The following is a 21,978-nucleotide window of genomic DNA, read 5'->3' on the forward strand; positions in this document are numbered from 1 at the left end:
TTCTTTGCTGATATGCAATGTTTGCCTTGCTATGTATACATTCATGAGGACTCCTAGACAGAGGAGGTTGCTTTATGCACGGCTCGCTCTGCTTGGGCTTGGGCTAGGCACTCACTGCAGTCTCGCCTATCTAGAGGACGCTCCGATGCGGATTACTCCCCATCCAAGCCAGCCTCGAAGATAGCCCGTCTTGCTGCTGCGGCAGCATCTGTTCTCTCTCGCTCCCCATGAGGATCGTCTCATAGAACGTGCAGGGACTAGGTGGGCCCCAGTTTCAGCGACAGCGGGACCGATTGCGTCAGGAGCTTCAACGTTGCCTTGTGGGAGGAGAGATTGATCTCCTTATGCTTCAGGAGCACCATCTGTGTGAGAGCTGCATTCGGCGATGTGGTCGGATTTTGCGTGAACGATATGCAACCTTTTGGTCAGCTGCTTTTGGACTTGGAGGCATCCAGGGTGGGGTATGTATGATTATTGCGGATTCATTGCAGCAGGCCATTGTGGGCAGAGGGATTATTGTGCCAGGCAGGGCTCAGTGGATTTCTATGCAGGTTCAGGTGGCCTTGTGGGCTTCCTGAACATCTATGCGTCCAATGTGGCGAGTGCTCGTGCAGAGTTCTGGTCACAGATTGTTGAGTCTTTGCTGCAGGCTGACCATTGGTGTGTAGGAGGGGACTTCAACATGTTGGAGGACCCTTCTGACAGGATTGGAGGCAGCCATGCTACTGTGCATGGAGTCGAGTTAGCAGCTTGGGAGAGGTTGTGTATGACTTTGAGGGTCTCGGATACATGGCAGCACTCTGGCTTTGTGAGGCCTTCAGCCAGTCTTGCCTTCTCTAGATCGGACCGCAGAGTGGGAGGAGTGAATCTATCCCGGATAGATCGCTTCTACACTAGTGACCACTTCAGTGACTTGGGGGGATCAGTGGGCATCCTGGCAGGGACATCCTTCTCAGACCATGCACCGGTGATCCTCACAGTGGCAGACAGGCAGAGGAATGGGAACACGATGCTTCGCATCCCAGAGTGGGTCTTGTTGGACTCGGCACTCAGAGAGAGGGTCGAGGCTCTCTGGACAGAGGGCATGGACAGCCAGGTTCCACCTGCAGACAGAGTGGCCTTAGGCCTAGCTCAGCTTAGCCACTTTTTTCTTCAGGAGTCTCTGGCTCGCCGGGCTGCAGCGAGAGAGGAGCAGCAGCATCTCAGACGAGGCATTGCTTCACTACAGAGGATGCATGAGCAGCATCCAGATAGTCCATGGTTGGAGGAGCAGTTACAGCAGGCTCGACAGGAGCTTGCTAGCACAGAGGAGAGGCGTCATGAGTTTGCCTTTCACCGACAGGCATCTCAGTGGACTCAGGTGGGTGACAGAGTGACGGGTGCTTTTTTTGAGACAGTGGGACCTCGGCACTCGCATGCCAAGGTCAATCAATTGAGGAGACCTGATGGGTCAGTTGCTTGTGAGCCCAAGGATATGCGTGCAGTTGCTACTGACTTTTACTGTGAGTTACTGTCGGCTGAGCCCCAGTCAGAGCGACAGGATGCATGCAGGGAGCAGGTTTGGGCACAAATGCCTTGTCTTGTGACAGAGGAGATGCGCCAGAGGCTAGAGATGCCACTTCAGCTTGAGGAGCTGCACACGGCTCTTAGGGCCCTCCCTCGTGGTAGCTGTCCAGGTGAGGATGGGTTGACTCCCAGCTTTTTCTTGGAGTACTGGGACCTGCTTGGCCTAGATCTTTGTAGTGCCTTTCAGTACATTTTGCACACAGGAATGATGCCTGATAGCATGAATGAGGGCCTGATCTACCTCATTCCAAAGGAGGGTGGCTCCTTGGATGAGATTCGACAGTGGCGCCCCATCACCATCCTCAACTCAGCCTACAAAATTCTTGCCAAGGCTGTGAGTTTGAGGATTCAGCCACTTTTGGAGAGCCTTATACATGGGACTCATACAGGTTTTGTCAAGGAACGCAGTATCCTTGACAACAACTTCACTTCTGGGAGGCTTCTGCCCTGGCACGGCTCCGTGGGGAGGACCTTGTGATTCTTCTTCTCGATTTTGAGAAGGCATACGACAGAGTTGACTGGGACTTTCTAGAGGGCACTCTACGCAGGATGGGCTTCTCAGATGCTTGGATCAGAGGGGTGTCAGCTTTGTACAGACAGACTCACAGTCAGGTGCTTTTGGCAGAGGTAGAGGTGAGCGCTTCATGCTCACACGCTCGGTCAGACAGGGTTGTCCTCTTGCCCCCTTTCTCTTTTTGTTCTATGCGGAGGCGATGAGCAGATTTTTGGTGTCACAGCAGGTTGGTCTGCGGGGCTTAGCACTCCCTATTCGGGGAGATGAGCTACTGGACGCTGAGTTTGCCGATGACTGAGCCTTGTACCTAGAGGGCCAGGAGGCCAATCTGCACAGATATGAGCAGGCTTTGGAGACCTTCTGTTGTGCATCGGGCGCACTGATCAACTGGAGAAAGACAGTGGCTTTCTCGGTTGGCAGTGCTCCTGTGCCAGATTGGATGCCAGGAGAGGGTTTCAGGTGGATTCCCTCAGGGACTGTAGTTTGGTACTTGGGTTGTCAGGTTGGTTTGGACTTGTCCCCCGAGCAACAGATTGCTCCTCTTCTCCTGTCCATCCGGAGAAAGCTGTTACATTGGAGCTTAGCACGACTTTCGCTGGCTGGTAGAGTAGTAGTTGCCAACCAGGTGTTGTTGGCGACTATGTGGTACATCACTTCTTGCTGGATCTTCTCGAGTTCTTGTATCAGCCAGGTAGTGAGGCTGATCAGGAACTTCCTTTGGTCAGGTCGTGACACTCAGATTGCCTGAGCCAAGGTGGCTTGGTTGGTCATCACACTTCCTTGTTCTCAGGGAGGACTTGGGATCATTGATCCAGCACAGCAGAACAGAGCCCTTCTTGGGAAGTTTATAGTCAGAGAACTTCTTCAAGGAGAGGAGCCCTGAAAGGAGTTCTTGCTGCAGAGGCTTCGTGCCAGGGTGCCTTAGTCAGGAGGCCCTTGGCAACCTTCGACCAGATGGATCTTTACAGAGTTGCGCCGAGTTGGTTTGAGCAGGAGATTGGAGGACCGCTTCGCTGCGAGTTTGCTTCGATCTTGGGAGCTCTTACGGCGTGGCCTGGAGCAGAGACAGCCGACGTGCACGGAGGAGTGCCTACGGCAGCCCCTCGTATGGAACCCCATGGTTAGCACTCAGAGAGGCCACTTGGTTGGCAGTGGGCCTCATGTTTCTTGGGGTCCCATGGCAGCAGGTCTAGCGCGCTCTCTAGGTGATTGGCTAGAGTTACAGGTTTGTCAGAGGAGGTGCAGGGTTTCCGGCTACAGGGCATGAGAGGGGTGCAGAGCATGTGTCAGGACATCTTAGAGTCAGTTCCAGCTGAGTGGCTCACGCCTCTGGAGCCGGTAGCACCGCGGTGGATGGGAGCCTTCACACGATTGGAGGCTCTCATTTCAGTCAGGGCCTGCTCAGAGTCTGTCTCAGCCCTGTTCTTCGAGCTTCAGGGTGGGGGACGACTACAACGAGTTGCAGTAGAGGCCCCGCAAGTAGCAGAGTGTTGTTTTCAGAGGATCCGAGTAGTGGGCATCTATGGGAGGACCTGCGTCATAGACCCTGACCCAGCAGTTCTTGAGACAGGACACTGGAGGCTACGGGCTTGGGAGTGTTGTCCGCTGACACGAGTACAGTGGGATCCTGGTGAGTGGCTATGGAGGGACCCCTTCTCTTCTGCAGACCACCCAGGAGTCCCGTTCTTTCAGTACACTGTTCGACTGGGACGTCATATACTAGCAGCACAGAGAGAGGCCCGCCCCGCTGCAGCACGTCATTGGCAGGAGGAGGGTCTCACAGTCGAGTTCTTGGCAGACTTTTGGGAGAGGATGTGGGACTCCAGACAGCCGAGGCGAGTCACCTTGTTTCAGTGGCTGGTCGCTCATAGAGCTACAGCAGTAGGGAGCTGGCTAGTGCATAGTGGTCTCGCGGCCACATGTGCAGCTTGTGACCATTTGGTGGAGAGTCAGCGTCACTGTCTTTGGGACTGTCCCTCGGCCCAGCAGGTGTGGCTATGAGTTCTTCAGCTGATGCTTGCTCTCTCCACGGCTCGACAATACACTTGGGGGGCAGCGGCTTGGTCCACCCTCATGGGCCTGGCACTTCAGTTTGAGCTATCTTCCACCAGCAGGATGATAGTGATGCAGGGGGGGCGACCTACACCCCAGCTTGCTACAAAGCTTACTCCACAGGAGTGGTGCAGTGAGAGAGAGGAGTGTTGGGAGCTCATCAGTGGCCTGACACTTTGGTTCATCTGGCGGCCCGTTGTTTCCGCATCTTTGAGGCTCGCCCTGTGCCACTAGCAGAGACTGTTCGTGACTTTTGGCTAGAGTTGATCCATACTCTCAGAGGACAGCTTGAGGGACTACAGGGCAGCTCCGACCGCATGCGGGAGCGCGGCGAGGCTTTCCTTCGACTCTTGCGCCCTGGGCCTTTCTACACCATAGTCCAGGGTGTGCTCAGATGGCACTACCGTCCACCTGTGTGGCTCTTCCCTCCTCCCATCTCTTGATTTAGCCTCATTGTATATATGTTGTTTTTTCATTGGGAGAGTCTCCCCATCATGCTTGTTGTAGCCCTCTCTTGGAGAGGTGGTTGTAGCCCTATGGGCAGTTTTCATTAACTAATAGAAGGATCTTTTTCTTGGAAAAAAAAAAGAGAAGCAGAAAGAAAGGCCTACGAAGAAGAAATGGCAGCCATAGATCGTGAATACGAAGAAAGCATGGCAGCCATAGAGCGTAAGTACGACTTGGAAGACAAAGACAAGCCAAATTGGATCGCGAGATCAAAGAAAGTCAAGTAGAATTTGATCGCGAGAACAAAGCCATCAAAGAAAAGAGCGACCAACATATGAAAGAATTCTTGCGACTCTTTTCTCAAGTTCAGGCACAGATGCAAGAGATTTGGGAAAAGGAGACTCTTTCAGTCTCTTCTTCTCCCAAGCATGACACACAGAATTTGCGTGATTATGAGAAGCATGATGAATTGAATGATAATGATGAGCATGATGATTTGAATGCCAATGATTTGCATGATGATTTGGTTGACAATGACAAGCATGATGATTTGCATAATCAAGATGTGATTTCTCACCAACATGATGCTTTGCATGATCAAGATGTGATTTCTCACAAGCATGATGATTTGCATGAAGATGACGTGATTGTTCACAAGGATGATGTGTTAGTGGATGCTTTTTCTAGCGAAGCTAACCTCGTTGTAGATTCGATCAATCACGAAGAACCGATCTTGGCTTTCGAGTCGAGGTCCAAAGAACCCCCACAGGACGATTCGTCATTCAGGAAGAACCGATCTTGGCTCTCGAGCTTAGGTCCAAAGAACCCTCACAGGAAGTATTATATGTTCGCATGATTGATACACACGCATTGTACAAGTGTTTCATTCGTGATCATTTTCTGTATTTTAGTCAGCGTCTTTATGTGATCCCTTTTCCTAGGCATGACATAGTGTACGTTGAGCACGTTTCACTCATGGATGAGCACGGATGTATGCGGATTATTCATGAAAATCTGAAAAGTATGCACTCAAGGAAGTCACATTTTATGTCTCTTCCTTGGCATGACACAGTCGTAGAAAGAGCACATGACAGTTTGAGCACCAAGCATGGGCATTTCCGTTGTGAATTGCCACAGTTGATTGCTCTAGATCATAAGAGAAAGATTCGATCTCATTGTTTGTGTGTGTGTGGTGAACGGTTTCGCACGCCGTCTCTTTGTTTATCTACATTGCATGCACAGTCTTTGAGGAAGACAAGATTTTTTCCACTCACTTTACACGGAATAGGTACGTTCATGGTTTTGTGTTGGAAATGGTTTCAGGAATTTTCAGTCATGGAGATTCTTGAAGAAGAAAGAAGCATGACTCTCGACGAAGTTGAAGCATTGAAGGAGCCACAGAAGACTTTGTGCCGCTTTCGACGCGGCCCAAAGAAGCAAGCGTTGCAGACCTTTATGAAGTTCAAGTACCGCACGACCCACATATCAGAGTGGGCCGGCGAAGAGTCCCTTCCAGGATTCCGGATGCTATTGGCGATCTTCCTCGACGCCATACAGTTCGGTACCAGTACCTCACTTTGAAAAGGAGGGGATGTCACGTGACACATCCAATCCTATGTGTCCGTGGACAAGCTACATCATGACAAGGGTTCAGTCAGTCTAGTCAGTCTAGATTTAGAAGTGATCTGGCACTTTTGTGAGTCTATTCGTAGACCGTGCATGCCCAGTCACCTAGTGTAGATGCATATCCTTTGGTTGCATACAACATGATCATAAGCATTCCCATCAGAATCCATCAGAATCCTGGAATTTTCCAGTGCATTTAGCCTATTTTTCCTATTTTTGACATTTTTCACTTATTATTTTTAAGTGACTTTTGTTGGAAAGTAGGTAGGGCAAATTGAGTAAGTTTGTATATAAGCAAACCTAGACTAGCACTATTTGGTAGAAGAGGCAACAGGAGCCAAGCTCAGCAGGCAACTTCTCAAGCAAGACCGTGGTGGACTTTCCCTCCGAGCAAGACCACCTCCCTCCCTAGCGTTTTCTCATCAAGGAGATTATCGCCAGAAGCAAGCAGCATCCCCTAGCGTTTTCACATTCAGCATCACCGCGAGGACTTTCCCAAGCCTAGCGTTTTGCATCAGCATCATTGCCACACATACCATCAGCTAGCGTTTTTGAGAAGCTTCATCACCTAGCGTTTTTGGCGGTTTTAGCAGGGCGTTTTCAGCATTGAAGCACCTGCAAGTCCAGCCCCTAAAGAGTAGCAGATTCAGCCCTAAAGAGCACTAGATTCAGCCCGGAAAGATCATCAGTTTTCAGCCTAAAGAAACCTCAGTTTTTAGCCCTAACCCTGCAGATTTTCAGCGACAAAGACCCACAGAAACAGCCCCCCAAATCAGGGTTTTGGACTAGTCGCAGATTTCAGCCCATAGCGTTTTTGGACAACAGTAGAAAGATTGCAGATTTCAGTCCTTATTGTCGGCGTCGTCATCCCCGTCGTCATCGTCAACATGACTCGCATCAGTCTCACGCATACCGTTTGTACCAGATTGTGCAATCATAAGTAGACCGCTCTCGCCGACGAGAGTGGGGCCTTCGGAGGAGGGTTTTACAACGTCTCTGGTGTCGTATCTCTCTTCTCTCTCTCTATCTCTCAGTCTCATACACTTGCACGCACAATATCCATTCACTTTGTTTGTGATCATAGCACTCTCTCATTAATAACGGAAGGCTCTACCTTCCATAAGAACAAAAGGAACCTTGAGCACAGTTTGGAGCACTCATCTTGAGCAAAGCGCAAACATTCATTCTGCTGCACCTAACACCATGTCACAAATGTAGTCACTAGTATAGAAGCGATCTATCCTAGATAGAATCACGCTTTTGACTCTACGGTCCAATCGAGAGAAAGAGAGGCTTTTGAGGGCTGTCCAAAGCCTGCATGCTGCCATACATCTCTGTCCCATGAATAGTAGCATCACTGCCCCCAATCGTGAAGTCCCTCCCAATGCACCACTGCTCTGCGTGAGGCAAGGCCTCCAACAGGAAAGACCACAATTCAGCCCGTGCACTCGCCCGGTTGGGCGCATAGATGTTTAAGAAGCCTACAAGGCTACCTTGAACTTGCATGGGGACCCACCGGACGTTGCCTGGTATCACAATGCCTCTGCCCACAATGGCCTATTGCCATAAATCCGCAATGGTCATACATACACCTCCCTGGCCCAAAAGCAACTGACCAAAATGTCTCATAGCGGCCACACAAAATCTGTCCGCATTGCTGAATACGCTCTCACAAAGGTGGTGCTCATGCAACATGAGAATATCAATTGGACCACCCACTAAGCATCTCTGCAACTCCTGTCTCAGACGGCCCCAATGGCGCACAAACTGTGGACCTCCAAGGTACTGGATATGTTTAACCCATGTCCAAGAGGCCCGTATAGTCCTCTGAGCCACAACCTATTCCCATGAATCCTCATGAGTATATACATTACAAGGAGAGAGCTGTGCATCTGCAAAGAAGTGAAATAGAATGTGTCTACATCCTGTAGCAGCTTGAAAGGTTACTGTGAACTTGGACAACGGTCACAAAGTTTGCACCAGATCTGTAATTCCGAGCTACCTTGTGTGGTGGGAGGATTCTAGGGTCTGAGTCTGGAGCCAGCCAAGTGAGTCCAATGTCCAATTCTCTTGGTCTCGCATAGTGGAAAGGAGTAGCCCATTGTCGAGTCTAGAGCATCTGTACCACGTGCCGCAAGGAACAGAACATGCACTCGAAAACAGGCTGCCTCCAGGTCAGCATGGGGGTCACCCAAAAAGAGGGTGAAAGCATAGTGAAGGTGTCCCACCGTCTGCTGATGTCGAAGCTAGAGAGCCCCCCTGGAACAGCCCCAAAGGCCAAAGTCTCGACCAGAAGAGGAGGTTAAAGGAAGGGCTGGCTCTCCCGAGCCAACTTACTCGAAGCGAAGGAGCTGCCCAAGGAACGGCGGGTAGCAGGAGAACGCACAAACCCAACAGTAGGAGGCGGTGGGGGAGCTGTGGTGGGGGGTGGAGAGGCGGCTGAGGGGGAGTTGGAGGGGGGCTAAGGTGTTGGAGGAGTAGGGGACGAGGGGGGGTGGCAAGGGTGAGGGGGATCCTCTTGCTTTAGAGGGGGGAAAGAAGATGGGTCTGTGTCGGTCTCCTGTTGAAGCGATCCGAAGCGGTTTCTTGTGGGAACCCACTCATGGCAGACCTGAATACTCCACTCTCTGGCTGAGCCATCCACCACTTACTCGAGGCAGAAAAACCTCCTTCAGGATGGTATGTGTGTCTCGAACAAGAACCCTCATAGTGAACCCTCATAGTGGGTAGTCCTGCGGTCTTGGCCGCTACTGAAGCTGGAGTGCACGGAGTTTCCAGGATCGTCCCAAACATGGAGCCAATCTTGGAAAGCAGAGGAAGATACTCCCGCCTCAGTCCGATGAAGCAAATTGAGATAGGCATAATTTGCCTCCTCCTTGAGTACATTGGTAGTCGGGTCGAAACGGTGACACCACTGCTCGAGAAAGACTGAGCCACCCAAATGCTGAGCGGGCTCATCAAAATCACCTTGGCGGCCGTCTTTGGAGACTCAAACTCTATTTGATAATATCCTCTCTCAAGAATCTACACGTTAGTGATCTTGCCGACTTTGGTGAGGAGTCGGGCTTGGAGCAAGTCCCTAACCTCGCCTCTGCTGGGCCGAGTGCCAACAATCTTGCAAATGACCGAGGTGGCTCAAAGCAATTCCACCTCGGCCATCAAGCTCGCTTGCTCTTTTGGCGAAAGAGCAAATCGAAGGGCTGGCTCCGCGGTGTTGGACGAGGGGGACTTCTGTAGAGTCCCTCTGAGGTGAAGCAGGAATGCCACTCTGTGAATGCCACTCTGTGTATGATGCTGAAGAAGACAGGGGGCGACGGGTGAGGACGACGAAGAAGAAGACCCACAGGCGATCCGAAAATCAGCCACAGGGAGCGGGGTGAGGCGAAACTGAGCGAGGATAGGAAGGGCAAGCAAAAAGAGGGGTTGGGAGTGGGGTTGGGTGGGATGGGCTGTTGCTGCGGGCGACAACAGACCCAGCAGCTGTCACGAGGACGTGGCAATTGCTAACCTTAGTTGTTGGTTTCTGTCCCTTGATTGTTGTTTAATTTTTGGGACCCTCTTTTTGAAGTTGCAAATGGCCGGACATTGTATGGCCAGTGTGAAACGGTTGACGGCCGAGAGTTTCACCCGCAGACAGCAAGGCCTTGTCGTCACGAGTTGGTCAGACCGACCGGCACTAGAATCCGAGCAGTAAAAATATATCTAAGCTCTACTCTAAGTTTGAAGAGAAGACCCGATAATTGGGCTACAACGCATTTTTGGATGTGGTCCCAATGGTGATAGATGGTCAGATGACCAGTGGAAGTGCCATGGAAGCATATCCTGAAATTTAGGGAGCTGTTATTTTGGGCCATGAAATCTATTCGCATCATTAGCTCCGGAATGACAAGAGGAACATTTTATTACTCTGCCGCTAAGACAACTGAGTAACCCAACTGAGTAGCCGGTTGATATATTTTTAGACCGGAAGGTACAAAAGGGGAAAACCATGCATGAGTGCCATTTGGCACATTTTTTGGCACTTTCTAGCTTGAGAGAGAGAGAAGCCTTGAAATTAAACGTGGGGCTGCATTTTCAGCCGTATGGTGGATTTTGCAGGTACCAAAGCTACTGTGTGCTTGCCTACCCTCTATGTACAGTGAAGTGCAAGAATTGAAACCTTGCACAACATTCACTGCTCTCTCTCTCTCTCTCTCTCTCTCTCTCTCTCTCCGTGAAGTTATGTGATGCCCCACAAGAAGGCTTTTCATTTGACCTATGTACAATTGTGTGGGTTCATGCGCGTTCGCCGAGGCAAGAGCCTCGTGCACAGGTATTGGATTAGCTAGTTGCTAATCCCCCGCAAGTACAGGTGAATTTAGAGAGATTTCACGCGAGAAATCTCGTTCGATTCAAAGGGCAAATAGCCCTACAGGTGCGGGAGCTCGAGGACTTGCTACGGATGTGACCGGCTCGCAAAACGGAGCCCAAAACAGGGAAATACAGCCTGCTGTGTATTTTTGCAGGTTTAGGATTTTTGCCTTAAACGGTCCCTAATACCCCTAGGAGGTCCGGGGACGTGAGGCGAGTGCTGTGTAGGTGATACGGTGCATTTTCAGGGAAGAAAACAGAGAATTCAGTGTGCTGCAGATTCTCGTCAGGTTTTGCAGAGTGTCCGTATGCGTCGGGAAAGTCACTTTCTACGTGGGGATACTGTCTGTGAAGCGTAGTAGTACGGTTATGTTGCCGAAATCGGGCCAGAATAGGTCATTTTTAGCCCGGATTATGCAGGGCAGCTTGTAGGAAATCACAGGTTTTATTCCCTCTTTGAATACAATAAAGAAATACTGAAAGGGGCGCCAGTCTTTGGGGGCCAATAGGTGTTGGCGTCTGCTTGGTAGCGCTCTAGCTTCCAAGTTGTGTGTGTTTGAAGTAAGTTGTAACAATTCCCGTTACAGGTTTTATCTGCAAAGTTTCTCTGTGTTTTGTCTTCTTTAGGAACCTCACAGTTGATGTATGTGAGTTTGGTAGTGATGCTCATTAGTTTATGGATGAGAGTAGAGACATTCTCCCTCTTGAAGCATGACTAGCTTGTACAAGATTTTATTGAGACTTATTCTACTTTGCTTTGTCTTTGCACCAAAGTTTTCTTCTAGAATGTCCCACGCTTGACTTGCAATGGTGCAAGTGTTGATGAAGTGCACATAATTACCATGAAGTGCAATGATAATTATTCCTAAGGCTTGCTCATCCTTGGCTTGAGCTTGTGCACCTGGTGCCCTAGTTTGAGTGCCTTTACTTATGGATGGCTCATTTGGTGCTCTAGGCTTGACATCAGGCCACAATTGTTTCTTCATGGAAACTTACAACTTTGTTCGTGCTGCGTGAAACCCCTCATCATTGAACTTTTCAACAACCTTTTCACCCATTGTGCTATTAGAGGGTTCTTAACAGTTGGCGTGTTCCAACTTTTATCTCCATAAATGAGAATCAAAGCTGGATGATTAGGTTATCTCCATAAATGAGAATCAAAGCATACATTGGAAAGGTTGTGCTTGGATGCAAGAATTTTAGATATTTTAACAATGGAGGGAGAGAGATTTAGCCCTTAAATTATCTTTGAGGGGTCGCCGCTTGCATCCGTGGTAATCTTTGATGAGCCTTCTAAAAAAAAGCCTTTTCTTGAAGTCGCTTCCATGTGGATGAAGACCCTCATTTGGATGCTAGTAGACTCATACACAATACATGGAAGTCACATGACAAGCTGCCACATAGGCTAGTGACTAGACTAGGGAAGGTACGCACCATATGTTGGTGCACATGCCAAAGGCCATATACCCAACATTTAAGGGTATTGACAGGCTGACAGTATTCAGTGGAATGATTTCATGAAAAATGTACATTGAAAATGGGAATTCGTAAAAAGAACTTGTTACATGTACTCTCTCATGCGTGCATATGTTTGAGTATGTGTCTAAAAGATGAAATGACTACAGCATTTTATCTGTTCACCCAACGGGTGATGTGAATATTCTCTTGGAGCTTCTTCTATTGGTTTCAAAGGTATTGCAAACAAAAACAGTCAAAACTTATGTTCAAATTTGCAATAATGATTGCCTTAATCATGCCTCACATTTTTTTGAGAGTCCACTGACCGAAATTCTACTGTAATAGTCTCCATAGGTGCACATTATAACAATAGAGTCGGAATTTCAATGAGCATATTTACAGTGAGAGAGAAGCTGAAATTTTTTACTAAAATGCTAATAATTGTGTAGAGATTTTTGCAGAATGGAGAAGTAACGAGGGAGGAAATTAGCTTTGAAACTCTAGGAATCCATAGTAACCTTGTAGAGGCTGAGAGCTCTGTTTTCCACTCAACCCTATGAATAGTAGCCCTCTCTTAACTTACTCATTGCTTTAGTTTGGACCAGTTCAGTATGAAAAAAGAGTACTTTGAGAGCCTGGAGATGAGCGTTTTGCAAATTGTACTCTTGTACCTCTCTGTTACTGTTTGCGTCTAAGTTTGAGCTCACATATCTGCTCATTGAGAATTATCCTACCTGGGCAAAGATGTACATTTTGCTCATTTGAGGTACCTAATACACAGATGTTCTTATTGATTTATATTGCTTTTGGTTTTTGAGGATACACAATCTTCATTTCTGTGTATCACTGAGTGTGGTGAAGTTGGAAAATCTTTTGTTTCCTTCGTGGCTGTCTCTTGAACGCTACGTGACATGGAAGCCACGGGGGGCTGTATTGTGGATGGTAGGCCGATGTAAGTTGGGAAGGTGAGGATGCACAGTTTAGCCAAGCCACATGATTTTTTAATTGTTGAAGTTTTTATTTGGCTTGGTTTTGTAACACAATCAATATGGATTTTAAGAAGTCTCATATGTGTGATGTAGCAATGCTTGTATCTTTTTTAGTCTTGTCTGTTAATTATCTCATACAATTTATGCTTCTCTAAGGTATATGAAGCGAAACTCTTATGTAAGAAACTGCACTGCTTTCCTAATCTTAAACGGAGTATTTTAGTTTACCACTGCTTTTGAGGTGGTTCAAGATTTCGTTTGCATCAGATCAATCTCATTCTATAACATTTGCATTCTTTGACTCGGTTCCAGGGCGTACATCCCTGCGACAAACGACAGTCTGTTAGCACTTATCGCACCATATTTCCATCTATTGACTTTTCAGAGGTTTGTGTACTGTCAATTGTGGTCATTTTTAACTTCTCAATCCATGTGTTATGCATCTGTACCATCCTTTGCTCACATGTGGCCAGATAGAAGTGGATGATGACACTCTGTGGAAACCGGATGTAAGAGAGACAAACTCTGAATTGATCGATCGGGGGACACGTTTCCTTGAATGGTGGTCTACTTTGGATACCTTTGAGCAGGCTTCTTACCAAGGATCGAAGGGATTAGAGACCCTCTTAACCTCTACTTGTTTAATCTCTTAGCAGGCTTTCAAGGAGAGAGGAGAGAGAGATTGCAGTAGTATCTCATAGCGGCTTCCTCACACATTTATTGAGGATTTGGGGGCAGAATTGTTCTGTATCCATTCAATCTAAGCTGAGAGCCGGGTAAGCTTCTGCTCCAGCTGTGATTCCCAAGATTGATTGTGTTTAATTTCTATGCATGTATCCCTGGACCCTGAGCCTGCTCACAATTCCACATAAATGGTTGCATCTTTGCATTTGCAGATTCAACAACTGCGAGATGCGGAGTATTGTTCTAGTCAACCAGAGGTAAACACCTCAAGTTTGCTCTTCCTTAACCCACCAATTTTGTGCTCTTCCTTAACCCACTAATTTTTCCGTTATAGTTGTAAGAAGTAAAAGATTGGTAGCATTATATGCACCTTTCAAGGGATGAGCTTATCCGTCCTTGTGATTTTGCTATTCACCTGTTGACTTGCAAATGTTTAGAAACTATTTTGATTGTTTGTGCTTGCCTGTGAACGGGTGCACTGTTGGGAAGGGTGTGCGTGTGTAGGTTTTTGTGCTTTTTTTTGGGCGGGGGGGGGTAGGGGGGAGAGGTGTGGGTGAGGGTGAGGTTGAGTTACAGGGAGTTTTTGTTAGTTTTTTGAGAAGCCTTTCTAGTTAGTACTGATTTACAAGTAGAGCATTACTTTTCGGGACTAGGATCAGTATGTTGTTCCTGTAAAATGGTCAAACATGATTCCACAATGTGGTTGTTGCTCGTCCCAAATTTTCTCACACTTTTTGGTACCATGTGATTGTTAAAGGAGGGCTGTATCAAGCAGCAGTTCTGGATTGTGTATTTTTGTCACAGTCTCTGTATTGTTTGGTGGTTAATTTTGAGCTTGTCAACGCGAATTTCTTATAGCAAAATCATAGGGAGTAACGTTAGTGATGGAGGAATATAGAGTGTAGGCCCTTGGTTATGGGTTGGTCACCTATTTCATTAATCAGCAGGTATTTGCGTAGTGGCAGCCATCATCTTTTTCTTTCTGCACCAAATAGATCCTTCTATCAATAGAAAATCCTCAAAAGGCTATATCAATCCCTCGAGAGGGACATGCACAAAGAGGGGAGACTTTCCGAGGGAAATAGAATGTACGACATCATCACAAGATGGAAGGGGGAAAGAGCCAAACAGGTGGCCTGTACTGCCAGTGAAGACCGTGCTTTATTGTGAAAAAAGGTTCCAACTGCGGGCAGCCGAAGGCAAATGAAGGCCTAGTGCCACCTGTAACCTGTTAGCCTGATCTGAGCTGCCATGAATGCAATCGTGTTAGTGTAATTAACTCGGCCCAGAAAGCCTGCAATGGCCGCCTAGCCGTTGGCCTTTGCTTTACTTTGCTTCGTAGCCTCTCCCTTAGCTTCTCCATCTTTAACCCCGATTTCCAGGCTAATGCCCCACCTGCCTCGACAGGGAGCTTGTCAGGACAAATGTTTCTGCTTGGGACAGGTAGCCTCAGCAGCTTTGCTCCCACAGCAGCTGCCCTCACCTGGTGCTGCAGACTCTCTGGCACTTGTTCGGGCGTCTCTCCCTATGTGGATCTTGTTGGCTCGTCGGTGCTCTCCATTCTCGGGTTCGGTCTTTGCTTCCTAGCCTCTCCCTCAGCTTCTCCATCTGCAAGCCCGATTTCCATGCTACCGCCCATCTGCCTCGACACGGAGCTTATCAGGACAAATGTTTCTGCTTGGAGAAGGTTGCCTCAGCAGCTTTTCTCCCACACCAGCTGTCCCACTTGGTGCTGCAGTTTAGGTCCCTCATTGGTGCTTTCTCTTCGTGTTCTGGCTGTGTAGTATCACTTGGCAGATAAAATGCTGTATGTCTCTGGTACTTGTTCGTGCGTTTCTCCCTATGTCGATCCTGCTGGTTTGTTGGTGCTCTTCAGTCTCGGGTTTGCTCTTTTCTCTTTGGCTCTAGTTTTGTTTTCTTTTGTGGTTATTTATGCTTTCTGTTTTTGATCTGTGTGTCCCTTTATTGGCTTGCTTATGGGTGTGTGCGTGTGTGCGTGTGTGTGTGTGTGGGGAAGCCACCCTGTGCCTCCTAGATCATGCTCCTGTCAAAGGTTGATGCACTTGGCCAACACTTCCTATCTTGCTGAGACTGAGTTGATTGAGTTGCTTTTTGCCCGCACTATGTTACGTCATAATGATGAGAGGAAATTGGCACAGTGGTAGACTCGCACTTGCCAAAAGGCTTTTACTGATAAAGGCCTTAAAGGTTGTGCTTCGAAACAGTTCTTCGAGCACTTGCATCATTCTTGCAGTCGCAAGCTATCAAGAGAGTTAAACTTCCATCCGGGGAGTGGACCTCTTCCTTACCAGAGTTGGCACAGGCTCTACACTCGCATTTTGGCAAGCTCTTTGAGGCTCCCTTGCCTCCCACACGAGAAGCTTGCCAGGCGTGTCAATTGTTCCTATCGCATGTAACTCCCATTCTTTCACTATAGCAGGCTCAAGACTTGGAAGCCATTCTCACTGAGTCGGAATTGTATGCAAGCTTGCTTGACTTGGGTCGTTGAAAAGCTCCCGGTTGGGATGGTCTTACTATGGAATTTTTCTTGTTGTTTTGGGATGACCTAAAGGTGCCCTTGTTGTTCATGATGAATACAGTCTGGGAACAGTAGGCATTGCCCGCCTCTTGGAAAGAAGGCTTGCTCAAGTTGATACCCAAGCATGCGTTGTGTGAAGAGTTCTCTCATTGGACGCTCATGCCTGTGGTATATAAATTGGTGGCTAAAACGCTTGTTAATCGTCTCAAGGGCTTTCTGTGTGATGGCGTGCATCAATCTCAATATGGCTTCATTCCTCGCCGTCAAATTTCTGATAACCTGGCGAATGTCATCATTGGCATGGAGTATGCGAAATACACTTGGCAGAATGTATTGGTCATGCAAGTTGACATTGAAAAGGCCTTTGATACTGTTCTTTGGGACTACATTTTGAACACCATGCGTCAGTTGGGATTTGGGCCTAGGCTTTCCGGTGTGGTGTTTTTCTTATATGCACATAGTACTGCGGCAGGTTTGTTGGATGGATTTCTCACGGACTCCTGGCCTCTGGGACGGTCTATCAGGCAAGGATGTCCTCTCAGTGCTTTGCTTTATGCAATCGCCACTCAACCGCTGCTTATGTAGTTGGATGTTTAGACTTTTACTTGTAGATTGCACGGCCTGGTATTACCATCTGGGCAACACTTTGCTGGTCAGGCTTATGCGGATGACTCTTTGTTTATGCCTCGTAACCACCATGATGATGTGGAACAAATTATGCATGCTCTTCACTTGTTTGGATTGGCGGCAGACCTTAAAGTTAATTTCCGTAAATCTAAGCTGCTTCCTTTGAATAAGTATGATTGGCATAAGCTGTTGTGGCTAGTGGAGATTGTTCCTCCACACGTCATAGTTCGTCATTTGGTTATGCCCTCGCTTGGAATGTGTCAGCTTCACAGAATACGGATTGGGTGCTCCAACGTTTGTACTCCAAGTTAAATTATTGGAAATTGTCTACTTGGCCTCTACATGTGCAACTCAGGATTGTCCAGTGCATTCTTATGACTTATGTGCAATTTTACTTGCCTCTGTTATCATAGTCTCGTTCATGCTTGCATTCACTTATGTCTACTATTTTGGAGCATTTCTTGCCCACCTCAGTCGCAAAAAGGGTCTCCGGCTCTTATTTTTGGACAAATTGTGTTCTCCCAAGCGCCTTGGCGGGCTGAATATTTTGGATTTGCGTAGTCATGTTCTGGTTTAGAAAGCTACCCTATTGCCGGTCTTGGTGGCACGATGACAACCTTGGTCACTTTTCCGTCCTTTGGTCATTGGCAGCCAACCTATTGGGAGGTCATTTTTGGCAAGCTTGAAGGACACATTCCTGGATGTACCTTTACTTCTTCTCTCATTGTTGATTGGAAGGCTGTCACGTTGCATTTGGATGGAATGGCCGGCAATCTTCTCTTGGCAATTCTATCCGATTGGAGAGCCTGCATTGGAGCAAGGATTTCTCTTTTACTTTGGTCCAACGCTCTCCTCGTCAAGGGATATGCCAGGTACGTCAGGTGGTAGATGACACTGGCCATGCTCTTTCGTTCTCTGCTGAGAGTTCTCTTTTTGGATTGGGACCTCATTATTCTATCCTTTGGCGAGAAATTCGCGGCATGCTTGCTGATCTCTCACCTATTCCTCCTATGAAGGAAGACTCCCGCTGTTTGGATTGGAATCTTGCCAATGTCAGCTTGGAATGCATTTCAGCCGGTACTGTCTACGCTCTCCTGCAATCTAATGCGTGGATTGTGCGTCGTGGTAATCAGTTGTGGTCACTCTCCAAGTCATCCCTATGGCCATTGGGCAGTGTCATCTCCCTTTGAACGAACGTATTTTCTTGTGGCTCTGGGAGTTTTACCTGTGGTGGGTAGCACATTGCATACACGGCATATTGCGCCTTCTTGTTGTTTCAGATGTCGTACAGCGGAGGAGACTGTACCACACTTATTGTGGGATTGTCGTTGCTCTAGATCCTTTATTCGACAGGTGTCGGATGCTCTTCAGCTCTGTTTCAAGTCACTAAAAGCCACACCAGCGGTGAAGATGATAGTGAGCAGCTACTAGAAGCTCGGTGTCGGACAAATGTCCGCCAACTGGTAAAATCTGACAGCAAGAGGCAATAGAGGAACAGAAAGGAAAGAGCAGTTGGTGATGAAGATGAGGGTGAAGAGGTTACTGACATCACCAAGAAACTTCAGGAGGAAGACACAAGGTGGGTAACAAAGCTCTGCACCAAAGCCGTCAAGGAGCTTTCATCTAGAAGATCAAACAATCCACTTGCTGAAGGTGGTTCCTGAAGAGCATGGCTGGAGATGGAATTTCTGGGAGATGGTGTCGGATGCCTTGACACAACCTCCAGGTGAAAATCTGTCGAACAAACTTGGTACACAGAGTAGAGATGAGAATGGATGCCTTGACACAACCTCCAGGTGAAAATCTGTCGAACAAACTTGGTATAGAGAGTAGAGATGAGAACAGCAAGCAGACCCAGAACAAACCAACCGCCAACAAGCAACAACCAAAACCCAAAAGCCAAAAACAACCCAGGCACACCAAAGGAAAAGGAAGGAAACCAAAACAAATGAAAACAACAAAAACAAAAAACAAAAAAGACAAAATAGAAGGCAAGTTTCCATGCACATACTCATGCGCGCGCACACACCCGAAAGCAAGCCTTGAAAGGGCAACAAGCAACACTTGTACACAAAAACTCTTAAGACAGGCTTCCACACACACTTTTTTTGTAAATCGGATTTTGATTAATTTACAAGTGGGAAACCTCAAATCGAGGAAAACCCACTGAAAAGAAGAGGTACAAAAAGTGGAGCTTCATGATGCTCTGAGGGCTAGAAACAGTCAAAGTAAATCCTGTGTGCATCAAGAGTAATATCCCCAGCCTCATAAGCAAAATGCAGCGCTTGGCCAAGCGACAATTCAAAATAGGGCAACGTCAATGCCTTGAAACATCAAGAAGTTGTGATGGTACCAGATGGCCCACAGAACCCAAAATCTGACCCTAGCAAAAAAGATTGCAAATTGAGACAACGGAGATTGAAGCGTCCCAAAAAGCCAAAACCGTCTTTGAAAAGTGGCGGATGGCGGTTCTTGACATAGTTTTGTTCAATGGGCTTTTGGCCGAAGGGCATATCTTTCAGAGACTTCTTATATCCTCTCTCCAGTTAGCTGGCTAGGGCACTTTTTACTCTCTTTAGGAGAGGTTTTTTTAACCCTGGCCGTTAGTCTTTTCAGTTTGGCCATGTGCCTGATATCTGGTTTTATAGTCTTGAGTTTAATGCCTGCGGGCCTGCTATGTAAACAGTGATGTACTTGCTCTCAGAATAGGCACCATATGGGCGTTCTGAGAGATTTTCAAGCAATAGAATCAGCCTCCACACACACACACACACACACACACACACACACACATTGCTAGGATAAAGTTAAAATCACTATACTGATACTGGTACTATTGGTGTGCTGGTACTAGAGCTGGTACTGGTACTGGTGCGACCTATGAACTGGTGCTGGTAAGGGTACTTATTATACTAGACTGGCATTGGTACTACTTATGTACTTAGATTGGTGTTACCTAGGTACTGGTACTGGATTGAATAGATACTAGTACTTTATTGAAGCGAAATGGAACTACTTGTGTACTGGTACTTTACTGCACTAAACTGGTACTACTTGTGAACTGATACTACTTATGTACTGATACTAGGTTACTTGTGTACTGGTACTATATCGTACTAGTACTCGTACTTTACTGTGCGTTGTTGTGCTGAACTTATACTGTTGCCACTTGTGGGATATACTGGTCCTAGGATTGGTACTGGTTGTGTACAGTATTATACTGAACTGGTACTTGGGCTGCTTGTGAGACTAGAATTGGTGCTAACTGTGTACTGACACTGTATTTTTACTGAACTGTGGCGTCTTTTGTTCTTGGGCATAACTGATGAAATGCAATGAATGACTGGTTGGTTATGATGGATGGTGGCCGAATATTGCTACGGTCAAGATGGGATGTGAATTATAGAAATTTTGGGTTAAGCTGTTCATATAGCAGTATGAGGTTGTGAATTCCATTAAGGATATGGGCATTTGTGGCGCATTCCTGAACAAATATTGAAATATGGAATATTGGGTTTAACACTTTCCACCTTACATATGGTCTCCGACTCCGGTTTTTGGGCTTAGTCACTAATGACGTGTTGCTTATTGTGTACTGGTACTGGTACTGATACTGCCGTGAACTATAAATACTGAACCGAAGCTACTTGTGTACTGGTACGGGTGCCACTGGGGTGCTAGTGCTGAACTAGTACTGATGCTAGTACTGTAGTATACTGGACTAGCACTGGTACTAGTACTCGTATTTTATTACTCTGAATTGATATTGATGCCACTTCTATGATATAATGGTCCTGGGACCGGTACTGGTTGTGTAAAGTATTATATTGAACGGGTACTGGGGCTGCTTATGAGACTGGTACTGGTGCTAATTATGTGTTGGTTCTGAACAGGTTCTGGTACTATGAGTGTTTGTGTACTGTTAAAAGACTGGAATGGCGCGGCTTGTGTTCTGGTACTGGTGACACTGGTGTACTAATGCTGTACTGGAACTGGTATGGGTACTGTATTGTACTGAACTGGTACTGGTGCTACTTGTGTATTGGGATACTGGTACTGGTGTAAAAATGGGTGGACGTGTTGCCCAACTAGGATAGTGAAGGATAGTGTGTAAAAATCCTTGGGCATAATTTACTGGGGCTAATTGACCTAGGGAGTCTTGGGTGTAATATAGTAGGTAATTCAATAATTGATATTTTGGAGGTGCCTTAAATGACACCTTACCATGTAATAATAGCTAAGTGATATGAAGAAACAGCGGCGGTCTGGCTTTGGCATTATGCTCTTGGGTTAATATCCTTGTGATAATTTTTAGACTTGGGACTATTTAACCTAAAGAGCCTTGGGTAAATTATTGGAGTAAAATTCAGTATGGATAATTTTAGAGGTGCCTTTAATAAACACCTAACCATCAGTAGCTAACTAAAGAGCAATGAAGGATGGCTGGGCGACCTCGCTCTCTCGTTTCTTTACCCTCTTCTATGACATACTGCAGTCAGCAATATTGCGTAGTCGAATACCTTCCTCTTTCCCCTTCCCTCCTGCCCCTCTCTTATCTCTCTATCTCTCCCGTCCCCTGTTCTCTGAACGAGGTGAAGAGGCAAAAGAAACTGGGCCCGCCGCAATAACTCAGAAGGAATGCGGCCACTTAATGCAGTGGCACTGCTGTATCATCGTTATCTTGAAGTTGGCCTTGGCTGTTTGGTCTTGCTCTGCACGGTTTGCAGTAGCTCTGCACCCTTTCGTTGTCGGCAACTCGTCTCGATTCTGCAACCAGTGGTGACCCCCCCCCCCCCCCTCGCCCCCCCCAATTCTTTCTTCCTTTCATGTTTTCTTTGTTTTTTTGTTTGTTTGATGCCTGTCTGTTCGTCTTTCGTGTGCGGGGTGGGTATGGGTGTGTTCCTGTGTGCATCATGTTTTTCTTTTTGTTTCCCATGTGCAGGCTGTGTGTGTGTGTGTGTGTGTGGCTTGTTTCTTGGTTTTCTTCTTGTATCCAGGTTTGGGGGGGGGGGGGGGGGTGTGGGTGTGTGAGTGAGAGTTGGTGCTTGTGTGCAAGTCTCTTTTTTTTTTTTTTTTTGGTTCCTCTTTTTCTTCAGGGGTGATGGTGGTGGGCTCTTCAATGTGGT

At 47.3% G+C, this 21,978-nt stretch overlaps 1 protein-coding gene across 2 annotated transcripts in view; it reads left to right on the forward strand.

The window, feature by feature from the left end:
• LOC147437486 (phosphoglycerate mutase-like protein) overlaps positions 1-21,978 on the forward strand; it is a 52,366-nt gene that overhangs the window by 29,013 nt on the left and 1,375 nt on the right. Inside the window, exons 6-10 of one of the 2 annotated variants that reach the window (XM_086487014.1) lie at positions 13,315-13,389; positions 13,476-13,564; positions 13,659-13,778; positions 13,899-13,943; positions 20,746-20,847. In XM_086487014.1, coding sequence (XP_086343140.1) covers positions 13,315-13,389; positions 13,476-13,564; positions 13,659-13,778; positions 13,899-13,943; positions 20,746-20,847 — 431 coding nt within the window. The remainder of the gene's footprint in view (positions 1-13,314; positions 13,390-13,475; positions 13,565-13,658; positions 13,779-13,898; positions 13,944-20,745; positions 20,848-21,978) is intronic. The other variant, XM_086487013.1, reaches the window with a different exon arrangement.

The sequence above is a fragment of the Adiantum capillus-veneris genome, chromosome 17, assembly GCF_014529385.1.
Source record: "Adiantum capillus-veneris isolate H3 chromosome 17, ASM1452938v2, whole genome shotgun sequence".
Classification (NCBI taxonomy): domain Eukaryota; kingdom Viridiplantae; phylum Streptophyta; class Polypodiopsida; order Polypodiales; family Pteridaceae; genus Adiantum; species Adiantum capillus-veneris.